The sequence below is a fragment of the Urocampus carinirostris genome, chromosome 8 (genome assembly GCF_059441175.1).
Source record: "Urocampus carinirostris isolate Australia breed hairy pipefish chromosome 8, RoL_Ucar_1.0, whole genome shotgun sequence".
Classification (NCBI taxonomy): Eukaryota; Metazoa; Chordata; class Actinopteri; order Syngnathiformes; family Syngnathidae; genus Urocampus; species Urocampus carinirostris.
The window spans coordinates 29,262,241-29,287,233 of NC_142356.1; the positions used below are offsets into that span (position 1 = coordinate 29,262,241).

The 24,993-nt window shown below is 39.3% G+C and overlaps 2 protein-coding genes across 2 annotated transcripts; both read left to right on the forward strand.

The window, feature by feature from the left end:
• The first annotated feature begins 504 nt into the window (after nt 1-504).
• On the forward strand, nt 505-5,124 carry LOC148361543 (actin, cytoplasmic 2). The gene is made up of 7 exons (XM_088342254.1): nt 505-651; nt 1,471-1,596; nt 2,670-2,909; nt 3,581-3,827; nt 3,905-4,096; nt 4,165-4,346; nt 4,460-5,124. The coding sequence occupies exons 2-7, from the start codon at nt 1,474-1,476 to the stop codon at nt 4,601-4,603; spliced, it is 1,128 nt and encodes a 375-aa protein (XP_088198380.1). The 5' UTR covers nt 505-651; nt 1,471-1,473; the 3' UTR covers nt 4,604-5,124.
• A 4,189-nt stretch (nt 5,125-9,313) lies between these two features.
• On the forward strand, nt 9,314-23,826 carry palb2 (partner and localizer of BRCA2). Its single transcript, XM_088342925.1, has 14 exons — nt 9,314-9,456; nt 9,695-9,787; nt 12,603-12,662; nt 13,874-13,994; nt 14,237-14,625; nt 16,277-16,696; nt 17,212-18,033; nt 18,279-18,434; nt 20,362-20,444; nt 20,532-20,681; nt 21,457-21,573; nt 21,910-21,997; nt 22,906-23,102; nt 23,221-23,826. The coding sequence occupies exons 2-14, from the start codon at nt 9,707-9,709 to the stop codon at nt 23,462-23,464; spliced, it is 2,928 nt and encodes a 975-aa protein (XP_088199051.1). The 5' UTR covers nt 9,314-9,456; nt 9,695-9,706; the 3' UTR covers nt 23,465-23,826.
• The last annotated feature ends 1,167 nt before the right edge of the window (nt 23,827-24,993 follow it).

A 24,993-nucleotide genomic window follows, 5' to 3' on the forward strand; every position in this document is an offset into this window, starting at 1 on the left:
TTGCACCACTGTTACGACCAACTATTCTTTCATTGCACCATTATTCAAATTTAGGCTAGTCTCTGAGCACTACTTTTTGAATATGTTTGCCTTTTTATCCTAAGTCTTTTCTCTTGTTTTTCTCTTTAAAGTCTTTATCTCATTGCATAAAAATGTTTCACCGCGTTTATATCAAAGACAATAAAAATAATACAAATTAATTAAATAAAAGCTAAATGTATAGATGTCCCTGACTACATCAATCGAAAAGACTGATTTGAGATTACAGTACTCAAATTGCTTGATAGCTAAAATGGCTAATCATCCAACTGACTAGGTACAATATTTTTTAATATTTTTTAAAACAACTTCTATAAAGTTTGAATGAACTGATTTTAAAAAAGGGGGAGGGCAGTTTCGGACTACAACGTAAAGATTTGGGGGTCAGCTCAGTTTGATGGGTGATCGGCTCGCGCCACGCCCATCAGACGCAGGGGAACCAATGAGAGCCCGCGGTGAGGAAAGTTCGCCTTATATGGAGAGGGGCTGCAGCACAAACGTCTTTAAAAGGCAGCGGTCAGTCAGCACAGCGTCATTGTCAAGCTTACAAGCCTGCTGGTCACTTCCTCGTCAAGACCCCATTTATTTAGAAGGAGACAACTCTAAACGCAGGTAAGGAAGCCGTTTAATGACATTTTAAGCAATATCTCGTGGGAAAATGGGCGTTTGGTGAAAGATTGACTTTTTCATATTTTTAATGACGTATTTTTGTGTTATACAATTGCTTTGACCGGCATCGTCGTGCTAGCTTAGCATGGTTAGCCCGTTGTGTCTGGGGGGCGTCATTCAAAGCTCTGACGCCGGTTCCAAAGTGCAAACGTCGGGATAATGACGCGGCGAATACCCCCACACGGTGCCACTGATGACGGGCCTCGTATCTCAACTCCCGCCCTTATCTCCTTTATTCGCAAAGCAAGCCTCTTTGATGGCTTTGACCGTCACCGACCCCACCCGGCCGCTCACCAGCATCCCTTAGGCACGCCATCGTCCCGGCGGCTAGACGGATTACAAGAAGTGGATTATCTTCGGTTAATCTAAAAGATTTAACAATTAGCCGCAACGTGAGCAGTCTGATTTTCATTCAAGGTTATTTTAAATGTTCAACAGTACATTGTCGATTCGTCATCCAGTTCAAAGAGCTTTGATTAATATAATCATTGTAATTGTTAACTTTCAATGTGATTTTTATTGTGCTTAAAGCGGTTGTACTTTAAAGTTTAATTTTAAGAATCCAGTGCGTGTGCGAAACAGGCTTTCTTGTAGGGTTATGCCGCGGCTCACTTTTTCCTTTTATGGTCACGACCGGACCCCTTTTTTATTTAGGCCCCTCTGCGTTATTGAGGGAGTGCTCTTTGACCGTTGCAGATGTGGCGCTGCAGTCTAATTCTAATATAGACTAAATATCTTATTTCCTTTATTTTTGCATTACAGAAAATGGAAGACGAAATCGCCGCTCTTGTTGTGGACAATGGATCCGGTATGTGCAAAGCTGGCTTTGCCGGAGATGACGCCCCACGGGCCGTCTTTCCTTCCATCGTGGGACGCCCTAGGCATCAGGTACGACACCAGTGACCGTCCTCAAATATTGAGAGGGGCTAGGAAAATCTTAGTAATCTTAAATGAGTACCTTTCATTCTGTCACGGTCAAGTATTTGAGAACTTCAAAGAGTAGTGTAATGTTGCCATGGCAATAGTAGCACGTGCCGTTGGCATTTCAAAGAGTGTCAAGCTTTGATATTAAATAAATTTCAACTTGAAACTAGAATTCTAGAAAACTGAATCATAGCATTGCTGTTATTATAGGTAATTAGTTTGAATGCTGGTTGTTTAAGAATATAATTTTACTGAATTATATTTTGTTGGTACAATAAAAGTATTGTAAAACTTAAATGAGAAGTACAATGTTGCCATGGTGATAGTAGCACATGCCGAAACATTTCAGAGCGTGTCTTTTGTAGACTTGAGTACATGTTTCAAAGAGGGTGTCTCTTGTAGACTTTAGTACATGTTTCAAAGAGGGTGTCTCTTGTAGACTTTAGTACATGTTTAAAGAGGGTGTCTCTTGTAGACTTGAGTCCATGTTTCAAAGAACCCTAATCTTTGAACAACCATAGCCAGATGTTGTTCTACAGTCAATTACAGCTAAAATTACACTTGTGTCCTAAATAAAACTGATTCAACTGTCTAGACCAGGTAAATACTAGTTGGTTAATTGTTATGAAAATCAAATTTTAGGGAAATACAATTCTGTTGGTACAATAAAGTATTGTAAACTTTAGGCAGTGCAATGGTAGCACAATCCATATATGCATATTTTATTAGACCTAATGTATGCTAGTGACTAACCAGTTGTACCTTTTTGTCAATGTCATCAAAAGGGTTATTGCAAAATACCCTTGATATGCAATGTTTGAATTCGGTTGGTGCAATGAAGTTTTGTAATACACAGCAGCACAATGCATATTTAAAGGTTTAACTCATTAATGATGTTATGAAGACTTTGCACCTTTTTGAAATTGATCCCGAAAACTAAATGGCTGGATAGCAAGTCATTACAATTGCATTATGATTTTGACTTATTCTTTTTCAAAGTGGTATTTTGACATCTTGTGTGTTCATTTTGACAACAGGGTGTGATGGTAGGCATGGGTCAGAAGGACTCCTACGTAGGTGACGAGGCTCAGAGCAAGAGAGGAATCTTGACCCTCAAGTACCCCATTGAGCATGGCATTGTCACCAACTGGGATGACATGGAAAAAATCTGGCATCACACCTTCTACAATGAGCTCCGTGTCGCTCCCGAGGAGCACCCCGTGCTGCTCACAGAGGCTCCCCTCAACCCCAAGGCCAACCGTGAAAAGATGACCCAGGTATGTCTTTTAGGGGGGGTTTTCATGCCTTCACGTGTGATGTCAGTTTTCCTGCTTAGTCAGTTTCCTCCTTAAACTTCCAGGTGTCCTCTTTGATGAGCTCTTTCCATCTCTTTGGAGAATTAAGGTTTCTTGTGTGTCACAATAGCGAGCAGCATGGTGTGACTTCAATGCACCTAGATCGCAGCATGCTAACAGTATTCAAATTGCGTTGTTGAAATGTAGTATAGAAAATGGCCTTAAATTAAAACGTGTATTTAATTTTTTAAAATCACATACTTGAGTACAAAAATATGATGGTTACTGTCGCATATGGTCTTGATTAAAGCTTAAAATTCTTGAAACTTAAAACACATGAAGCATAAGTGATTTTCAACATGTGTTGAAAGATCGATACATAAAAAATGGAGCAGAGCAACTGTTTCCTTACTTAACCTTAACAAGATCAAATACCACTTACAACTAAATTAAAACTGAAGCCTAACATGATTGTGCAGTTTTGTCATTATTTTGAGTGGTAACCATAGTGTAGTGTATCATTAACATTGAATCAAACGACTGTAAAATGAATGCTTTTCAGCATGGCAAACTTTTGTAATTCTAACTTGACATGGTATGTCTGTTTTCATAACATTATTTTTAAGTAGTCCTGATTGTTTTTGTTTCACTAGATCATGTTTGAGACCTTCAACACACCTGCCATGTACGTGGCCATCCAGGCTGTCCTGTCCCTATACGCTTCTGGTCGCACCACCGGCATTGTGATGGACTCCGGGGACGGTGTTACCCACACGGTTCCCATCTATGAGGGCTATGCTTTGCCCCACGCCATTCTCAGGCTGGACCTGGCTGGGCGTGACCTCACAGACTACCTCATGAAGATCCTGACTGAGCGCGGCTATAGCTTCACCACTACCGGTAAGACTCTTCTCAACAAGACCTGCATAGCTTCTTCATTTGGCAAAGAAACGTAATGTTTTGATGTTGTGATGCAGCGGAGCGTGAAATCGTGCGCGACATCAAGGAAAAGCTGTGCTATGTGGCTCTGGACTTTGAACAGGAGATGGGCACGGCTGCCTCTTCCTCCTCTTTGGAGAAGAGCTACGAGTTGCCTGACGGACAGGTCATCACCATCGGCAACGAGAGGTTCCGTTGCCCAGAAGCACTCTTCCAGCCTTCTTTCCTGGGTAAAATTACTCCTGACACACTGCTACCTAGTTCTACCTATTTCAAAAACCTAATGGTTAATCTCTAGGCATGGAGTCTTGCGGCATCCATGAGACCACCTTCAACAGCATCATGAAATGTGATGTGGATATCCGTAAGGACCTTTACGCCAACACAGTTCTGTCTGGTGGCACCACCATGTACCCAGGCATTGCTGACCGAATGCAGAAAGAGATTACTTCCTTGGCGCCCACCACTATGAAAATCAAGGTGCCTTAACTTTTATGTTGATTTTAATTTGCCGAGGAGCGTTGATTAAATCTTTGGTTATGCTATGCTGCCCCACAATGGCCAATTTAAGTAACTTCTTACTTTGTCTGCAGATCATCGCGCCCCCTGAGAGGAAATATTCCGTTTGGATCGGTGGCTCCATCCTTGCATCTCTGTCCACCTTCCAGCAGATGTGGATCAGCAAGCAGGAGTATGATGAATCTGGCCCCAGCATTGTCCACAGGAAATGTTTCTAAAGACTGTCAGACACCCTTCCCCGTCCACCTACCCCAATCCCTCCCTCATACACACTGCTATAACCCAAAATGAGTGGCTCCTGTCAACACTGAATGCTGCATCTGCAGCACCTCTTTGAACTTCCCTATTTCTTCTGTTCATCACTGAGCTGTACAGGAGGTCCAGACTCCCCACTTACATCCCACCCAATCACTGGCAGTGTGAATGTGAGGATTCTGATTTTGTGTGGTTTAGTTTTCTTGTTTGTTCACCACCTTTATTTGCCTCTATGAAGGTTTCCAACTTGTGCTGCCAGGCTCTCCTCCGGCCTTGGTAGACATGTTAGTATTGCTTTAATGTAATTTATGTCATCTGTTTTTGTACTTTCAGCCTTAAGATATTTGCTCCAGTTTTGTCAATATGCAAAAGTAAAAAGACAAGGCTACTTTGTAAGGTGGTGTTAGAAAGGTTTGTACATGAGGCTTGCCAAGCTTCCGGTTACATAAACAACCCAATAAAAGCGCACATGTCTTGATATCAACTTGTCTTTTTTTATTTTTTGCCCCAACATCCTGAAATGTATATTGGCACTGCACTTAGAGTAGCCAAAAAAGTAATAGTACTGTTCAGAATATTAACTGGTGAAAAAAATATTCAAGTACTAATAACATCATATGAAATGACTTTTCTTCTCAACCTTTAATTTAGAAGTGGATAGTGAATTAAAGTGTTTTATTAGTAAAAATCAATGCACATTTAACTCATTTAAAGTCCCCAATACTTAACAGGCTCTGCAAGTGGAACAAGCTAGCTTATGAACTCAAAACATTACATATTGTAGCTGCTGTTTTGCATGTGAGGCCAGAGGTGCTCTTTTCTGTTTTCATAGTCTATTGCTAGGCAACATTTTTAATCTGCTTCCTCCGGAAACCTTTTCCCCTCTAAAGTTGAATGTTGAAGTACAGCCTGGAGTTTTGACCTTTACGTATACGGACGCATACTTGCATGGAGGGGTTTAAGTAACTATTTTAAGGTTGCCTATAGTAGCGGGTGAAATGTTAAGATTATCTTAAGAAATTTACCCAACTAAATGTAAGGATAAAAAAAATACTAAATATTTTCCAAAACTTAGGTAAATGTACTCTGTTACTACCCACCTCTGATTACAAGGGAGTACTAAGTAATCAATACAATAGTGGTAGCTATCCAGCAGGTGTTTAAGGTGACCAGTAAAATGAGAGTCAAATGTACATAGGATTCTAAGTGCTATCAGATGAATTATCCTGCAGTATTTTCAGTAAAGTGAACTTGGAAAATATTTAAATATCACAAGGTCGCCTTAACACTTTAATGTCAAAATGTTAAACTTTCCACATTGTGGCTCTGAAGCTTAGTGTGCACCCTTAATTCAAAAAGCATATTGATCTATATGAATTTATGATTTTCTTGAAATGGGATTGGTTGGTTGGTTGGATCCACTATTTTCTTTAGTGTGTCTTTTAGTGTATCTTGGGCTAATACATACAGCTTAGTGGTGCCCATCCCTCTCCAGGTCAACAAATGTTTCCACCCGCTCTCGAACTGTGAACTTTCGCGTGTTAGAATATGCGTTTCCTAAAACCCACTTATGGGGTATACTCAGTGTCTGAAATAACGTCTGCCCGGATGCCCGGGCGTGCATCTTTTACGTTGGGCGCACAACTTCTTACAAAACGTCTCCGCCCGGGTGTCCGACAACTTTTTCAAGAAAAAAAGGATATTTTTTCAAATCAAACGTTTGCTTTATTCCGATTTTTTAATCTTTGTGCGGTTTAGGAATTTCGGTTCGTTTGGCAATTTGGATACTGGGCAGCCAATCAGAAGCCTGCATCGAATAACTTCGTGCTTCCGGACTCTCCCGAGCATTATAAGGTCTGCATTTGCATATCATTTTTCCAAAGTAGACGCACAGAGAACACAAGAAAAATGGAGAAGTGGTTGGGAATCAAGCCAAAACCTCAGCCCCAGAAGAAATATTCCAAAGAAGCAAACAAAATGTATGATGCTACAAAACGTAAACGTACATCGTCGAAAGAGGAGTTCACGTGGCTTGTAGCAGACAACGCAACGCAAACATTGCATGAATGAAGATGAGTAAATACAGGTATACACTGATGGCAGATGGAAAACAGCGATGTCATATACATGCAATGAATGTTATAAGTAGCTTTTTAGATAGATTTTTGACAAAATTAATTTTCAAGTGTTGTTCTGATTTGTATACTAATTATCAATCCTTAATACTTTACATTTTTTTTGCGATTAGTCGTCTTATTGTGTTTCAAGTTGTGAAAAAATGGGGCAGGCAACTTTATGGCTGGTGTCAGGTAACTTTTTGTCATGAGTGTAACGGGTGTAATAATAACTTTTGTTTTATTGAAATTCCTGCTAAAATATTTTGTATAGTTTTTGTGTAAGTGTCCTGCAATGATGAGTCCAACAGTGCCACCTGCTGGTATGGGGTAGGGTTTGGTTTGGCTTTTGACATGTGACCGGAAGGGGGGGGGGGTTGGCAGTCTACAATGAGCTGTCAACGGTAAGACACGATCTTTTGGTGCTCTGCAAAAGTTAGTTTTAAACATTAAAACCACAGCTGACAAAACTCTCAACATGCACAGTAATGTGATTGATGTTGTCAAGCTGTTTGGATTTATTTTCGTTTTGTTTCTGTCGCCTTTTATGTTAGTTTTGCCGGACGTTGCATGTTGTGCTAAAAGGCTAATTCCCCTTATAGAGATCAAAGCCAGCAGAGAAGCTTACCATGTGTAGTGACTCATTCATTTGCAGGTAAATTGTACCCGTTTTTACTCATTATTGTTATTATTTCTATTTTCTCATATGTATAAAAGGGATGATGTTGGTTAAAATTCAGACTAAAGAAAAATATGTTGAATTCATTGTAAATGTTAAAAAAACCACTACGATCTCTTCTTAAAATGGATGTAAAAATGTATTGTGATGGTTGATATTTTGGGCAGTCTACAACGAACTGTCAACAAGATCAAAGCCAGCAGAGAAGCTTACCACGTGTTGTGACTCATTCATTTGCTGCAATTATAATAAAAACCTCATCATCCAGTCCAGCGTGAATGTGGATCTTTGGTGGGACAGGTACACCGCGGTTACATGAGTTTATGGTATAAGGTATTTGAAAAAATTTTCACGCATCTTTTCACATAGCAATTTGGCAACGATATAGCGCCACAATTGATTTGCCTACATACAATTACTAAACAGGTGTCCAACGTAACAACATGAAATATGGGTACAGTGGGACCTCGCTAGTTCGCGGTTCGACGTTTGCGGCTTCAGAATGGTTTTCACTTTTTACAGGGTTTTTCGGCGGAACGTCAGCAGACGCGGGCTAAGGCGGCCGGCTGGATGGGACAGGTCCCGGGGCGGGGGTCAATCCCGGGCCGCGCGACGGAGCGAGTTCGGTGGACGCGGCGTCACACGGCATGACGCGAGAAAAAGGCGGCGGGCGTGATCGGCTACCCCCGTAACCAGGGGGAGCCCGCTCGTCCGACGACCCCAGCAGCGGCCATCCGCGCGCGGTGGGCGAAAGGTGGCGGACGTGCGCGAGACTCAAAAAACAATAATTAAAAAAAAAAATACATATATATTTTTCTTTTTGAAGGGTCGTCGCTACTTCGCAGATTCTCACTTTTTGCGGGTGGTTTTGTTTCCCATTAACCGGGTCTAAAAAATAATAATTTAAAAAAAAAGGTGGGGTTTTTTTGGAAGGTGCGCCGCTACTTCGCGGATTTTCACTTATCGCGGGTGGTTTTGGCCCCCATTAACCGCGATAACCAAGGTCCCACTGTAATCAAAAAGGTTTTGAGCCCAGATTCTACGCTTCTACAGAGGTTGCAGAGCGAATCTCAGAGAGCAGAGCCTTGCACACTTGTGGTAGGTCATTGTGATTTTACCCGGAGGGGGGAGCCGGAGCTACACTGTGGGAGTCCCGGCAGCAACGGCCTGGGTTGTGGAACCCAGAAGGGAGAGGACCCACGCAGAAGGGAAAGGACCCACACAGAGGACTGGAAGAATGCTGGTTGGGAGGGTGGGATGTCAGAGCTATGCCCTTGCACAATAGTATTGCCTTTTACACGCTGGTTAACTACTGTTAAAAGAAAATAACTCTGAAATTGTTTAATTGATGTTGAAAATGTCAGGAAAAAATGTTAAAACGTCATATCGTCACGTCATATTGTCAAATATAAAAAAATTGTGAATATGCTTGATGGCTGTGTTTTGCTGCTGTTGGAGTCAGTGGATTTGTTCAGACCGAGGACAATCGACTTTGGCCTGGACGGATCTATTGACACTAACAAAGATGTTATATAATGAAATTGTGAATATGTTTGATTTTCGAGAAGGTTTGTTCAAACCTCACTTTGTGTTTGCTGTTAAAAACGTAATATTGGAATATAATATTGTGAATGTGCTTAATTGCTGTTGAGATTGTCATGATTGTTTTCTGTTTTTAGTGTCAATAAATTTGTTCAAACCATTGTGATTTTTCTAGTAGGCAAGTAGGTTAAAGTATTTAACGTGCCTGGCAATACCATAGTAATAACGTGAGTTATTTTATAAAATTATATCAAACCGGGGGCCATTTGGACTAATTTGTAAGCAAAAATAGCTCTAAGCTTGAAACTGGTTGAGGTATGCTCAAGACGATCGAACTTTCGGAGTTCGACTGCTATGACTTTCCAGCAGTCCAGCCGCGGGAATCTGGAATTGAATCGCCGATTGATACATTGAGCGAAACGCCCTCCATGGAGTCAACATGCGTTGGTCATTAACTGTCGACGTTCACTGACAACTGCAGGTTGTGTATTGACAGGTTGAACATGTGTGTGACCTTGAATTTACGACGTAAATGTCACGCGACGGCTGCTAACACCCAGATAGCTTCGAGCTAAAACCTAGCCATGCGTGTAGCCTAGCTTAGTCTAGTTCAGCTGTATTTACGCTAACGTATTTTTGTTTTTATTATTTCGTATGTATGTCTCTATTTTCGTACTATTTCCGTATCTTACGTGTGTGTTGTATGCGTGTCGTTGCAGTACGTGAGCATCATGAAGTGCAGTGCCGCTTGGGGTGTCCTGTGCTGCGAGGAGCAGCTCAAGTCCTCGTTATACAGTGATGACAAGGAAAAGGTGATCATGATTCTCAACACGCAATTCAAATCACGTTATCTACATGCAGAGAGTGAACCCATGCACCGAAGACTGGTGAAGTGAAGCCTCATGAAGCAATCGGACATTACGTCACACTGTTTCAGCCAAGGTTCACTACTTAGTGTTTGATTCATTTTGGCTCTTCACTGAATGCGGCTGCAGTCGTGCATTATTGCAACTGTATTTAATATCAAAATTTCACAATAAAGCCCTCACCCTCCAATAAATTAAGACACCAGTGCACGTATATAATTCCACAAATTACTATTTATTTTCCTTTAGGAAAATTTTGGCTTCAATTAGACTGTAATTAATCTATTCTGTCTCTATTGACCATTGAGAACCCATGGGTCATACTTTTCCAAAGAAGAAAAGGGTACTTGTTCACCATGGTAGCATGAGAAAAACAATCTCTGTCTCTCTGTCTCTGTTACTCTGAACACGCGTTTGCACCAAACTCAACCCGTTATAGGATGGTTAGATTTCTGCTCGACAAGATTGTCCCAAAACGAGTTCTCATTTTCACCGCTTAGGTCACAGTGCTCACTGACACACACTTGGAAAGTCGCGGGTGGTTTTGCCCAATCACCGCCTAAGACCTGACTCTCTGTACCTCAAATCCTGAAAAATGTTTTGTAATATTTTCAGAATTATAATTACTCTTTGAAATTGAAGGCTTTGGGCAATAGGACAAGATTTCTCTGAACTGACGGGCTTGGGTCTGTATCAAAATAGTGGGTCAATTACGAGGGATGTACTGACATGAAGATCTACAGCCGATGCTTTGCTGATATAATGATATATAAGCCTGGGGGAAAAAACATTAAATTCTTTTATCTTGCACTAACTTGTTAAGAAAAAGTGAAATGGGTACTATTGGTACTTTATGTCACATTAGTGGGTACATCCCTCACATTTCCAAAGAGATTTCTTTATAATGTTTAATAGAACCTCAATGAATAAACATTGCTTTGACACAATGAAAAAAATGTAAACAAAGGCCATGGCTTACTGGAATGATATCCTGTGGTCTGATGAGAAAGATTAATTTATCTGGCTCCGATTGTGTGAAGGATGTGTGGCGGCAACCAGGTGAGGGGTACATACATGTTTTTGTCGTGCCAAAATCAAGCATGGTGTTGGGAATGTCATGGTTTGGGGCTGCATGAGTGCAACTAGAATTGGGGAGTGTCATTTCATTGAGCAAAATAAACTGAAGGAAGTAGTGTGGAATACTAAAAAAGAGAATGATCCCCTCCCTCGAGAAATTTGGTCGCCGAGCTATGTTCCAGCCTGCTAATACAACCCAAATACACTATTAAGATGACTAAGACTTTTCTAAAGGGGCTAAGGGTAAAGGGAATGAACTGGCTAAGCATCTCTCCAGATCTAATTTCAATAGAACATATTTGGGGCATCCTCAAGCAGGAGGTGGAAAAACACAAGATCTTGAATATCCCCCAGCTCAGTCATGATGTCATGGAGGAGTGGAATAGCATTCAAGTTTCAATTCGTGAGGCTCTGGTGAAATCCATGGCCAGGTGGATTAAAGTGGCTCTACAAAATCATGGTGGCCACACACAATTTTGATCTCCAGGAACTTTTACTTAAGGATGTATTCACTTTTGTTACCAGGGGTTAACTACTAATAGCTTTGTTTTGAGTTTTCGTGAGGAGAAAAATACACCTACACTGCTATATAAGCTTTATACAGACTACCTTTTCATTGTGTTAGTGAATTTTAGCTTTTAACGAATAGACGAGTGAATAGTGACAAGAAAAAGGAAGAGAAGAAGAAGTTACTTTTATTGTCATTCTTCGTAACAATGCACACAGAACGAAATGTCGATACACCTGACCCGTACAGTTAAACTGTAGCGAGCCGATGCAGCCGCAGCCAAACAGGGTGCAGCCATTTTAGTTATTAGGTGAGCAAACCCCCTAATTCCAACCCTTAATGCTGAGCGCCAAGCAGGGAGGCAATGAGTACCAATGTTGTAAGTCTTAGGTATAACACGGCCGAGGCTTGAACCAGCGACCTCCCAGTCTCAGAGCGGGCGCCCTACCATCTAGGCTACCGAGCTGGTCAAGAAGGAGGGGACTGATGATGATACTGATGATGATGTGGCAATCGGTGCATTGTAATGTAACAAATGAGTCACACCCCCATTTTTGCCCACATAAAATACTAATTGTAAATTAAATGTTGCTGTCCGTAGCTTGATGCCACCCTATTGACTTTGAGATAAATTTACTCAATGTAACCCAAAACGTTTGTTTTACGCATTAAAATTAAGTTGGCTCCAGTTGTGTAAGCAATATACACGTAAACATATGCCAAAAGTCAGCTAGCGGCTACCAGAAATGTGGGAGCAGAGAGACATACAAACTTCTGAGAAAATGTCCTGTTGGTATAAGCTTGGAAGAAATCCCTCTTTTAGCTTATCATGCAAAATAAGCAGCCACATCATGCACAAACTTCCATAGGTTGAACTGCAACTTGGCAAGACCAGCCTTAAATTTAAATCGATGTGTTTATTTTTCCAATATATTTTCGCTTTTATTTATTTATTATTATTTATTTTTTTCTTCAGAAAATTGGTGCCCAAAATTTGGTGCATCCCTACTAACTACTCTTAATACTATATTTGCAGGACGGACCTTATCAATTGCATTGTTGCATTAAAACTAAAACCACTAAAGGCATATGAAACACTGAATACTCAATAGCGTATGTGTTTTTTAAAATTTCTTGTAAATATTCTGTTGTTTTTCACCCCTTTTTATCCACCAGCTTCGTAGAAGGTTGGCCCAGCTACGGCAGGAGTATCTCAAGACAGCCCAGAAACTACAGGTAAATGCAACACTTGTTTTAAGGATGCGTGCCTGTTTTTCCCATACCGTATAAAAACTCTGGCAGACAGAGTTAATTGGTCTCTGCCAGGGTGTCAAACTTGTATTTTATTTTTTGTTGTCTGACACCCTGAATTGGTTGCCACCCAGTTGCAGGGCACACAGAGACAGAAAACCCACTCTCTAATTTTTTTTGTAACTTGTTTCATGTTCCGATGCTTTTTTATGTTTTATAAAAAAAAATCATACTTTTTCATTTGCTGGAACATTAGCGAATTTACATTGAAAAGGCGCCTCTACTTACAATTTTTTCAGGCTACAAATCAACTCTCGGAACAAATTACATTAGTAAGTAGAGGTACGACTGTATTTTTAAAAAAAAAATGTCGATTTCAAAGTAACTCAGGATTTAGTTTTTATGGGACTTGATAGTCATGGTCAGATCAAGCCTCATAAGAGAATAAACCACTTCAGCCAATTTATTTGAATAAAAAACAATATTTGTTGAAGTTTTATTTTCTCATCAAACCACCTGAAAGCCAAATGTACCAGCTCCTGTATCTTAATCACGCAATTTATAATCTGAAGATTTTTCCGGATGATTGGGAAATAGTTAAACTTATATTTTACCAAATTATTTCTCATCATAAAATAATTTATTGTGCAAATAATTTGCGCTGTGTGTGCTTCTTTTCCATCTTTTCACCTGTTTAGGGGAGATGGTGATATTGTGCTAAATTTCCTTAGAACACAAATCTGTAATAAATGGGTAAAATTAGATTTATTATATAATACCATTTATGATTCTAGAAAAAAATTATTCACTTTTTTGGTGCACTGGAATAAAAACATGATTCTCAAAAGTGAATAAACAGTTGCACAGACACACATGATAGTAACATTAACTTTTATTATCTTGATAACTAAATTAATCAAATGAATTGACTGAAGCTCGGTCAAAACTTCTGAAAAAAATAAAGAAATCATCCATTTAAATTTAGTAGTGATCTTCTGGTAGTGGTGTTGGAATTGTCCACCAATTTCTCAAAGCAGTCATATCCAACAGCCAGCAGTAAATTAAGCGTTTATGGATAAACGTTTTGGATTGAAACCCCTTTTAGTAAGGTTCAGAAACCCGGGCAGTCATGTAGGATCACTAAGGCTTGAACAGAAAAATATTTAAGTTTAATTGTGGATATGCATTCCTGGCAGCGTGCGGAAAAACTGGAGGCAGTGCGCAAAGATAAGAGGAATCATGCCGCTTCAAATCAGGACCAGCACCAGCGAAACCAAGTGAACACACTTAGGATGTTCAATCCCACAAGTGGAGCAAGTATGTAAAAAAAAACAAAAAAAACGGTAGATACATTTTGTAAACACTTCCAACTGATGAGTTTTTAGCATGTGTTTTACATTGTGGTCACATTATGTTGAGTCACTTTTTGATTGTTTTGGGATGTGAAAAGAACTTTTAACAAACAATATTAGATTTTTGGATATTTTCATTGATTTACCCTTCTGAATTTCCCACTCTTTCACTGTGTCATATTTTGCATATTGCATAACTCTTTCCAGGTCCTCCCGCCTCAAGCTGCAGTAGCTTGCTGAGAATGCAAGTTGATTCCACGCCGGAACAAAATCGCCACGAGTCTGACTGCTCTATCAGAGCCAGTTCTAGCCTGCGCCTGCGCTCCCGTCGTAGTCGCATGCGCTTGCAAATGCGTAGCGAGGAAGGAGGAAAGTCACAAGGAGAGGAGAATTTCGTAGATGAAAAAAAAAGTTTGGAATCTGCGTCAACGTCTTTGCTTCTGTCACACTGGAACGCTCCACTGCTCGAGGATGAAAACCTAGATGGAAAAAGAAAAGAATGTGTTTCAGAGGATGACTGCAGGACTGAAAAATGCGCAGGAGATGAACAACAGCTCACGTTTAAAGAAAATACATCAGAAAATTCTTTAAACAAGGTAAAGTACCCAAGAAACAATTTCTGTCAAAATACACTTCTCTTTTTAACTGTCAAACTCTCGTTTTTAAATGTCACATTTTGTGTCAGGGTATTTCAGTTGCTCTAAAGTACTTTTGTGTAATGTTTGACCTCTAGATGGCACTGTTGTTCAATGCTGCTACGCTCTGCTCTGTGGCACAAGTTTTAGTTTGCAAGATGCGAAGTTCATGGAATCAAATCAATGTTTTTTCCCCTGAATAAAAGGTTTTTTGTACCAATAGGATGCATCAAATATTGCACACCGTTTCTTTAAGATAAACCATTTACCATTGTTTAAAATAAGTCATAAAAATAAGAAAACAATAAAAACCCTGCTAAAATTGATCATTTGATCCTACAACTAAAAAGGTTTTACAGTATTGATGTCAAAATGTAGTGTCACTGCTCTAATCTCTACTATTAAATAAGGCTTCACTTTCACAAAATTAAGCTCCTTTCCTCAGGACAAAACAGTCACTCAGTATTAGGAGAGCAACATATTTATACTGGAAGAAACATGAGCCGGGGTACAAAATTGTCAATAAAAAAACGCCAGTAGCTCATACCTAGGTGTGAGTTGTTTTATTTGCAAGCTGAAATATCTCTCTGGATTTCCTGAATTTTGGTGGATTGGTGATTGTTCGATTATTTCTAAAAAAATATGTTTCCTCTGATCTAATATTGCTACTTATTGTTCTGAGACAGCTTGTTAGGATTTTATATTTAAGAAAATAAAAGTACCATATTCTCCTGACTATAAAGCTCATCTTAAATGCAACAAAGAGTGCGCCTTATAGTCTGGAAAATACAGTAGGTTCAAATTTGATATATTTTTTTTATATAAGATAAGAAAGTGCAAACTCACTCTACCTCACTTTAGCAAATATCTTGTCTCTATTTTACTGAGATGATTGGAAGACATTTATCATACTCTGCAGACTATGGCTCACTTACAAAAAATCCAGACATTTGAGTGTGCACCTTATAATCCAGTGCTCCTTAGAGTCTGGAAAATATGGAACTTCATTTGCCAATTTGATTGCTTAATTTATCATGTTCAATTTTAAAACGATGATAAAACAAGTTTGAGAAAGTGTTTTGTGTTGCATTTTTTTGCGAAGAGCTAAAATCAAGATCGGCAGGTCTGACTTTAATGGATCAGTGATTGGCTAGAAAATTGCGATTGTTGCACCTTTCATGACTGTATTCATTACTACACTTATTCTATGTATTTATCTACCCTGGTCATATCCCTCGAGAGGGGTGACCGACAGCAAGACAAACACGTACACAAAAACAGGTTAGAAAAAGTAAAAACTAAACAATATGGCTCACCACTCAAGTTCAGTTAAAAGATTTTTGGTAAGCTGAGAGCCAATACCGTATAAAAAAAGTAATGATTTGGTGCTAAGGATATATACTGACTTGGTTTAAGGTCCTAATCTTGACAAATGTGGGGTTTTGATGTCATCTTAAGCCTCAGTGTATATCGTTTTCTGAATTACCTGTTCAGCAGATAACTAGTGATGTATTCCATAAATCCTTTTTTGAGGCTAGTTTATGCGGTGTTTAATTTATACCTGTTTAATTAGAGCGTTTGAAAAATATATTTCTTATCTCCTTTTTTTAAGTCTACATTTCGCAGCTCTGAATCTTTGGAGCAAATAGTAGGAGGCGAGAGCAAGAGTCCACTGGAGTCCTGCACCTTGGTGGAAGGACTTCCTTTCCCTGCAGAGTATTATGTCCGGACAACTAGGAGCATGACACACTCACAGAGCCAGCCTGATATGCAGGCTGTTGTACATGCACATCTGAGTTCAGGGCGACCTCGCCGGAAGAAAGCCAACACAATCACACCTTCTGGGTGCTCTGGTCGTACATCCATGACTCACAACCCCAAACAAGCTATTCCGCACACTCGAGGGAGGGGTCAGAGAAGTCGCCGGGGACGAGGCAAGGGCCGTTTTCCAGTCCAAAGACACTCGCCCTCTCCTGACCTGTTCCTCCTTGAATCACGTTATTCAAGTTCCCACCCAACTCCAGAAGAGAATGTGAAGTCCTCCCAAGTGGTTTCAGGTAAGACTTGCATGACACAGAAATATTAAAAGAAAGAAAATATCAAATCATCAATAAAACCATTTAGAGTTTTAGTTATCCTAACACATGGCACTTATATTCATATTGTATTATATGTTTTAAGCAGCAAAAGCTTCCTCATGTTTATCTATCTTATGAAGGCAGCCATTTTGAGGCTAGTTTATGCAGTGTTTGATTTATACCTGACTCGTGATTGAAGTCCACATAAAACAACACACAAATCATGTTTCACAATTATGTTTTCTCTGTATCATTATGTTCTGTGCAAGTCTAGCACTGAACCTTTTGGGTTGTTATTTTCTGCATACAGGCACAAGAAAATTAAGGTGGCCCTCTAACAGTGATTACATAAGTGGATTCTTTTCTGATGAATTTTTATCCTACAGTTTTCATAGAAATCTTGAGATGAATATAAATGTATAGACCACAGGCATAATTTTACCCGAATTCCTGATAAACTACCCAACAGTTTTTAAATATATTTTTCAAATTTGTCCCTACAGGTTCTGATAGCTGGAGTTCATTCCTCATCTCCCCCAAACTTTCTCCCGCACCTCCACTTCTCCCCACAGAGCTGATTAGCAACCTGTCACACCTTGACCTCCATCAGGATTTCCTTTTGCCCGACGATGAGTTTGCCTCCCTGAAACTTGACAAACTCCGCCAAATTGCGGAATCAAAACTTGAACCTTTCGAATTGCCGTGCCTCAACACAGGGAGTGCTGTACAGCACCCTGATACTTTGTTGAGAACTTGCGTCACACCCACTGCTGACATTTTATCCGGCCTGTTAAAACAAAATGACACAGACATGCATCTTACAGGGACTTCAAGTTTGGACCATCTTGACATGGATCCAAGTCAAGTGGGAAAAGAAGATAACAGTTTGGACTGCCAACAGGAAGCTGTTCCTTCATGTGATTGCCCCTTGGATGATTGCCTGGAAGACAGTTGGCTTTTTCCCAACGAAATTGAAAATGGACACTATACCGAGTCTGTCAACTCTCAACTGCAATTGAGCCCTGTGGTTGCTTCTGCCCCACTCCACCTGACTTTGTCATGCCTCCCAACAAGCCCAGCAAGGCCTTTGCTTGCCCTCACACCGTTTGCTTCTACTTCCGCTTCTGCCTTATCTCCCAGCCTTCCATCAGAGCTAAGGAGCTCCACACCAGATTTCTCCACAAAAATCCCGTCCCCGCAAATTTTCGATACTCACAACAAGGTAGCACCAGCACAGGATGCCCAAAATCAGGCAGCAGGGGCTGTGGACTATGCAAGATGCACTCTGAAGGTCAGTACCTTTTTGTATGTCATTAATCAGCTAACCCCCAATCGATCAACAACATGCACCCATAGGGTAGATAGAAGGTATAACACCCAACACTTTGATGCTTCGAATTTGCGCAGACAAAGGAAAAAATAAACACAATTTTGAAGCAGGCACATTGCTATTTATATTGGTTGTGTGACTGTTTATTGAAAATTACCATTGGCAATCATGTGAATAGCATATGATTTATGGTGATCTGTGGTCAGGCCCCAGCAGGAAGCAAACTGGTGGACGTGTGCTGCCTGTCGGACTCTGGAGGCCACTTGTGTGTCGCTGCGGTGGGAAAGTGGGGAGTTTCATTGTGGAGTCGGTTGTCGTCGTTGTGCACATGGACAAAACGACACACGTGGTTCTTCACTGAGGTGAGTAGGAACTATGCATGTCCATATTGCTTTAAACGTGGCTTTTTGAGGAAATTATCCTTTATTTCATGGGTGTTCAACTATTTTTCAAACTCATTTAATGCCAGGCGTTTCTCTCAAATGGGAATAGCCAGTGCCAGCCAATTTTTGCCATTTTGAATCATTTTTGAAGGGTTTTCAGAAAATTTAGTTCGGTTCCTAATATAAGCATGGGAGATGTCAAATGAAAGCTTAAACACTCATCTTTAATTAGAAAGTGTATGTTTTTAGCTTTAACCATTGTTTAGTAGACAACAGTTGAACAATGCTAAGTTTCTTGAAAAACTTCTGGTAAAGGCAGTTTTTTGTTAAAGGATGCATTTATAGCTGAACTTCCGCTTGGGTCTTTTTTTTGCATTTGCAATAACTCCAATTTCGAAACGATGCTTTCCATAAACACAAGGGCACTTTGCTAAAAAAAAAAAAAAAAAAAGTTGTTGCTAGAACACTATTTTTTTGCATGGCTGATGCATGAACTTTGCAAGAACTTCTCTGCGCCCAATGTTTCCGGTGACATGATCACAGAACTTCGGTCACCATGGCAGATGTGAACAAAACTTAATCCTTATTTGCCTCAATGATCTCCAGGGGACTTTGTCATCTTTTTAGAAAGAGAAAAAGCTGTGTTAAGGCGTCTGCTTATTCTTATCCATATATTTGCTACTCTCAACACACTGCTTCACTCCTCTTTCTCGGTGGTCGCCTACACACTCTCATTCGCTGGGTACAGGAAGCAAAACTAGGAAATTCTGGCTTCATCGATGTGTGGTCAAAGATCAGATCAAAGCCATTTAATGTTTTTTTTTCCTTACTGAAATCATTCCCAGAAGCTTGATACTTACTGACGAGCTACGCCAAACCATTTATAATAGTTTTTTTTTTTTTTTTTTAACAAAATATTTGGCACACGGACAATGCTTATAAAGATGTATTTATACATTATGGTACTGAATGAGTTTATCAATATTTCAACCTTCAGAATTTTAAAAAAAAATTCGTGTTCTTCAAAAATAATTTGCATAGATTACATTAATCCACCCTACTAAATTTATAGCTAAATTTTCAATCCTTGTGTGGTGTTTGGTTCTGTCATGGCTAGAAACCTTTTAATAGTGATGCTGTTTGTATGACTTGCACTTACTAAAGAAAGGATTTCTTCTAGATTTTTAGAGATATTTGCAAAGTAAAAAGAAAAAAATAACAACACATAAGGATCCTAAGGGTTTTTTGTTTTTCCTCATATTTGGATTTTTGAGTTTTTCTTGCCCCATGTTGGTTTGCGAGTAGGGAATACCATACATTTTTATTCTGCATCGCCTGTTAGGACACCCAAGGTTGCTGAATAAAATGTGTGAATAAAATAGTTATGTCAGTAATAAAATTAAATAAATGAAAAATAAAACTGATGGAGACAAATACGGTAAAAAGGGTGGGGGATGTTAGGCAGATAATGATTTATGGGCAAACCTGAAGAGGAGGGGTTTGAGTCAGGATTGGAAGATGGACAGGGTGGCGAAATTCCAGAGGTCATGTGATAATAAGCAGAGCGGCTGAAAGCTGTTTCCGATGGAGCTGACACTGGCAGTATAAATGTTTTAACTATTTGTCACCTGTTGGTATGCTCAGCCTTCTGAGAGCAATAATTGTGATTAGACTTTGGTTTTTAGGTGATGAAAGCCAATAGTTCTATTAGGTTGTGGACTCTTTGAGGCACTTCCCAGCCAATCTTTGAACTTCTCATCCTGCTTGAATGTGTACTTTCATTTTTATTCATATGTATTTATTTATTTCTTTGTTATTATTATTATTTTTTTCAAATCAATGAATCTGAATTTTGGACGGTATTTTGACATGCCAGTGATACTCTTGATCTTCCTTTGCCTTACAGCCATTGATTAGCGTGTTTCCTGTGCCGGACGCTGCCGGGCTCATGTGCGTGACTTTGGGTCGGCTGGGGATTAAAGAAGTGAAGTAAGCACCAACCTTTGTTCATCACCTTGTCCAATTTTTCAAATTTCTACCTATTTTCGACATTTTTCGATGTCCACATGTCTCCAGGGTGCTGTCGTGCCTCGGTGGTGAGCCGATAATGTTATTTAATGGCGATGTCCTGGAAGCTGTGGGTGTGGCTGAGTGCAGGGTGGTCATTTCTTCCTGCACAGTAGTAGGCTGCACCTTGCAGGTGTTTACACTCTCTCCCAATGGAAGGTCAGTGAGACATCCATCCATCAAACTATCCATACATCCATTTTATTTTGCCTATCCGGAGTCAGGCTGCCGAGGCAGGAACCTCATCAAAGCAGTCCAGACCTCTTGACTTAGGCCTAAACAACAAATATGAGTTTTCTGAAACAAATATACTCAATCTATTTTTCAAAAACTCAATGCACACATGGTAAACATAGGTTATATTTTATCTTCATCAGAGGTAATAGACTAGAATTTCATTATCCTGACCAATCAAATTATATTAATCACAGAACATGTATTCCGAAACTGCCTACGTACATATGTGTTCTGTCAACATGCATATGATATTGCCTTTTAACAAAGCCTACATACATGTTTTTAAAATTAAAGATATATTCGAATCTTTGACAAGGTTATGTACCCCTAACAATACTTATTCGTTAGTTAGGCAAATTTATTCATAAAATATTGATTTTAGGGTGATAATATGTTGTAAACAGTGATGAAAGTGAAGTGTAACCTCCATCAATGGCAAAAAAATGGTTTAAGGCCTAAGTTGATCATCTAAGTTGAACATCTGCGAATATTTAATTTACAAAGCTGTACACCGGACAAAGCGAACAAAAAATGTCATGGTTTTGTTTTTTCCTTGTTCAAAGGAAGGTGACATACGTTTTTGTAAACATGAATGTTAGGTTGGCATAAATGTTATTTATTGCTTAAAAACGTTTAAAACATCTGCAAAAAAACTATAATTGATTTTGACAAACCAAAACCTTTTTTCCCCCTGCAGCATTTCACACTGCCTACCTCTTTTCTCACCTGATGCTTGCATAAGAGCGCTGGCTTTGGTTGAAGCGCTTCCCGATGCTTTGATCAGCACCAATGAGAGAGGACAACTCTTTGTCTGGTAGAATTAAACCCACAATGTGCACTTCAGTATATCATCCAATGAAATTCAACTGTTATTCAATATGACAAACAAAAACTGGTCAGCCATCGATTGTCCAAGTTCTCCCACTTAGCATGATGGCAGAGGTTTGTTACTTTCATTGCATTCAATTTAAGAGGGACTGATTGCAAAGCAAAACTCCTGGAAATTTTCACTTTTTAAAGAAGGCAGCTGTGATGAAACTTGCAGACCTCTGTAATTGGTTTTAATGGGAGGACAATGTACAATAATAGGTGAACAGAATACATTTTTGCACCACCTTATTGTATGAATGATTTTTTTTTTTTTCCCAAGGAACTTAAAGAGTGGACACTTACTGCAGAAAATCGAGCTTGACGAGAGTTTATTGCACACGTCGTGTCTTAGAGGATTTGCGTTCCGTGTAAGTACATCTACCTGTAGGAATAGGACCTTTTACTTTGTACCATTTTTAGAGTTATTTTAGCCCTTTTCAGTGCCTCAAAACGCACTTGTATCTTTTTTTTTCACACAATTCCGGCTCAAACGCTGAACTTGATTCAAGTCATGTTTTTTTTGTATAGCCCTTAATCGCAAAACATCTGAAAAAAAATGCACAGACTACCATTACACTAGGGAGTCAGGTCATCTAAAATTGGGGTAATGTGATCAAGCTTACTATGGTTAAGAGCCTCATTGCGGCATTTTGTACAATTTATTTGTTACATTTTGTTATAAATACATCGATTGTTGACATGTCCAAAGTGTAATTGTATCCTTAATTTAGTTTCCAACAGAAAATGATTGCTTCAAAACAGGTTTGTTAATAAAATATATATAGTTTTTAAATGTATAAATACTTCATTTAAATATTTGGATAGCTTACTCAGTTACTGCCATTGATGGCCATCAACATCATAATCCTTTTTCCTGGGGTAGAAGTGAGTTAAAAAATCAGCACACATTGGATATCATGTTACGTTTATGTTCCTGGTAACAAACAGGCAGCAAATAGCCCCCTGGAAACACCTTCTCTGATGTATGAGCTAGTGTGGGAAGAACATGAAAATGATGTTTCGCTGCAAAACACAGAACTCTTAAGGCAACAAGATCTTAATAGATTGAGCAACAGCCTCACTTCATAACAAGAAATGTTGTAAAATTGTCACCATCAAAGTCTCAGGGCTTAACCGAGGAAGTATGTCATTTGTTGTTGTTTATTCATCGAAAATAATTGCCAAACAGATTTGCTCCTGATTACTGCCAAAATGGAACCTCTCATACCTTGATGAATGACGCTGAATAATTTATAAACTATGTCTTTGTGCCCAGGGTGTGTTATTAGTCCTTCTGCAGCATCTGTTTCTGGGCTGCAACCGCGTAGACCCAAACAAAGATGGTGATGAGATGTCTCAAAAGCAAAACGAAGATGGAAAGCGAGCCCTTTTCTCTTTGGTTGCGATAAACCCTCTCAGCGGCAAAAGCATCCCAGTGGCCCATTTCGAGCCGCCTGCATCCTGGTCAGGAAGGTGAGGATCCCTGTCTTTTGTGAGCCTTACATTTGATTACAATTTCGTGATAGCTGGTCTTCATTGTATGTTGTTGTGATTTTATTCTATTTTTTTGCTAATGTTTGGCTTCCCTCAGCCTGTGCGAGGCAGACGCCTGCAGCCTGGCGGTGGTGGGCCGGAGTCAGAATGGCCATTTGTGTGTGTGGCCCCTGAAACAGCGTAAGGCCGAGGTGGCGATGGGCCCCTCGGCCCCTGACGGCAAAGGCTGGCATCTGGCCCGCTGGGCGGAAGACGGCACCACACTGCTGACAGGTCACCACAACGGTGACGTCACCTTGCACTTTGACATCACCTCTCGGGAACGTTTTACATCATTTTAGAAGGATTTTAGAGCACCACCATAACACTCGCTGCCAATTACATTTTTACTTTGAATACTGTCTTTCCAATTTTATTAGCATGCCTCTGGCTTGAGTGTTTGTTATGTTGGTTGAAGAAGAAAAGGTTTGTAATGTTCATTCAACTTTTGGGTTTTGTTCACTTAATTGTCTTCAGCCTTAGTTGCTTTAGCACGTATTGTTATTACAGATTTGTAAAGTATTTTGATTTTGTTAAAATGACTTGAGATTTATACTGTAAATGTTATTTATGTATGGAGTATGTAAATAAATTTTGAAAATAACTAAATTGGTGCTGTACTAATTGTGCAAATAGCTTTTGAGCATGTATGTGCCTATATTTTTCACTGTTTTTTGTTTGTTTTTTTAAACCTTTATTAACATTAACACCTCTTTCCCAGAGTCTCACGAGAAAGAACGCTTCTCACGCTTCCTCCGAAAATGTTTCCTTCTTCACTCCCTTTGGCTATCGCCTTTGCTTAAAGATGCTATATGGAATTTGGACCTTTTTACCTCACTACGTAATGCCATCTTCTGGCTTCTGTCATCATTGCAGCTTCTGTCAATCTTATGTTGTGTGTGCGAGTATGTGCATTGCTTAGTTGTGATAAAATACTTTTTTTTTCTTTTCATTTTTCTTGGGGTTTGTGTGTGGGCTTTACTAAAAGGAGGACTTTTCTTACTTTCACTGCCACCCTGAACAGCTCTTTTAAAAGTGAGATAAGCGCAAGTTGTTGCAATGGAAAATGAAGTATAAGTGCTCTTTGGACTCAGTTGACCATTGTTAACACATACTTAATAGAAAAAATATTTAACTTTAAAGTTTTAAAGAACTCTTCAAATGACACACCACACCTTTGTTTTTAATGCTACCGTTTATATTCTGTGATCATCCAAAATTTCAATACAGACTTTGATCATTCCCCTTCACAAATGAAACGGCACAACACTTGATTAAAAGGACAAGAAAGAAAAAACACAAAAAAAAGCCTACTGCGCAAGACATCTCAATTTTTTTACATGTTGTTTTGTTGCTGGAGAGTAAGGAGAACAAAGATAAGGAAAAAAAAATCCTCCGAAACGGACATACAATTTGTGATCAAAAGAATGTGATCATTTCCAAATGGACTAATAAATGATTTTTATAACGATGTAATACATGATAATTTGTTTAAATGGGTTGATAGAAGCTTCCCAAGTTATTTTGTGGACCGGTCTCATACAAGCCTTTGGCTTAAACCTGTCATCTTTTTTTTCTTTTCAGGTGATTTGTTCATTTTGTGGAGTGATGTTTGTTGAAACATTATTATAAAGAAAAATAAACAAATACAAATCATTATATGTGAATATAAATAAGACATTTGAATCCCTAATTTATATCATTTAGAAATATATATATACAGTACTACACATATTTATGATAAAAATACCAAAGTGGATTGATATCAAGAGTCATTTAGGGGTAATTTATGTTATAGGAATCGTTGCAGGACTGAAAGGTCATTTTTTTT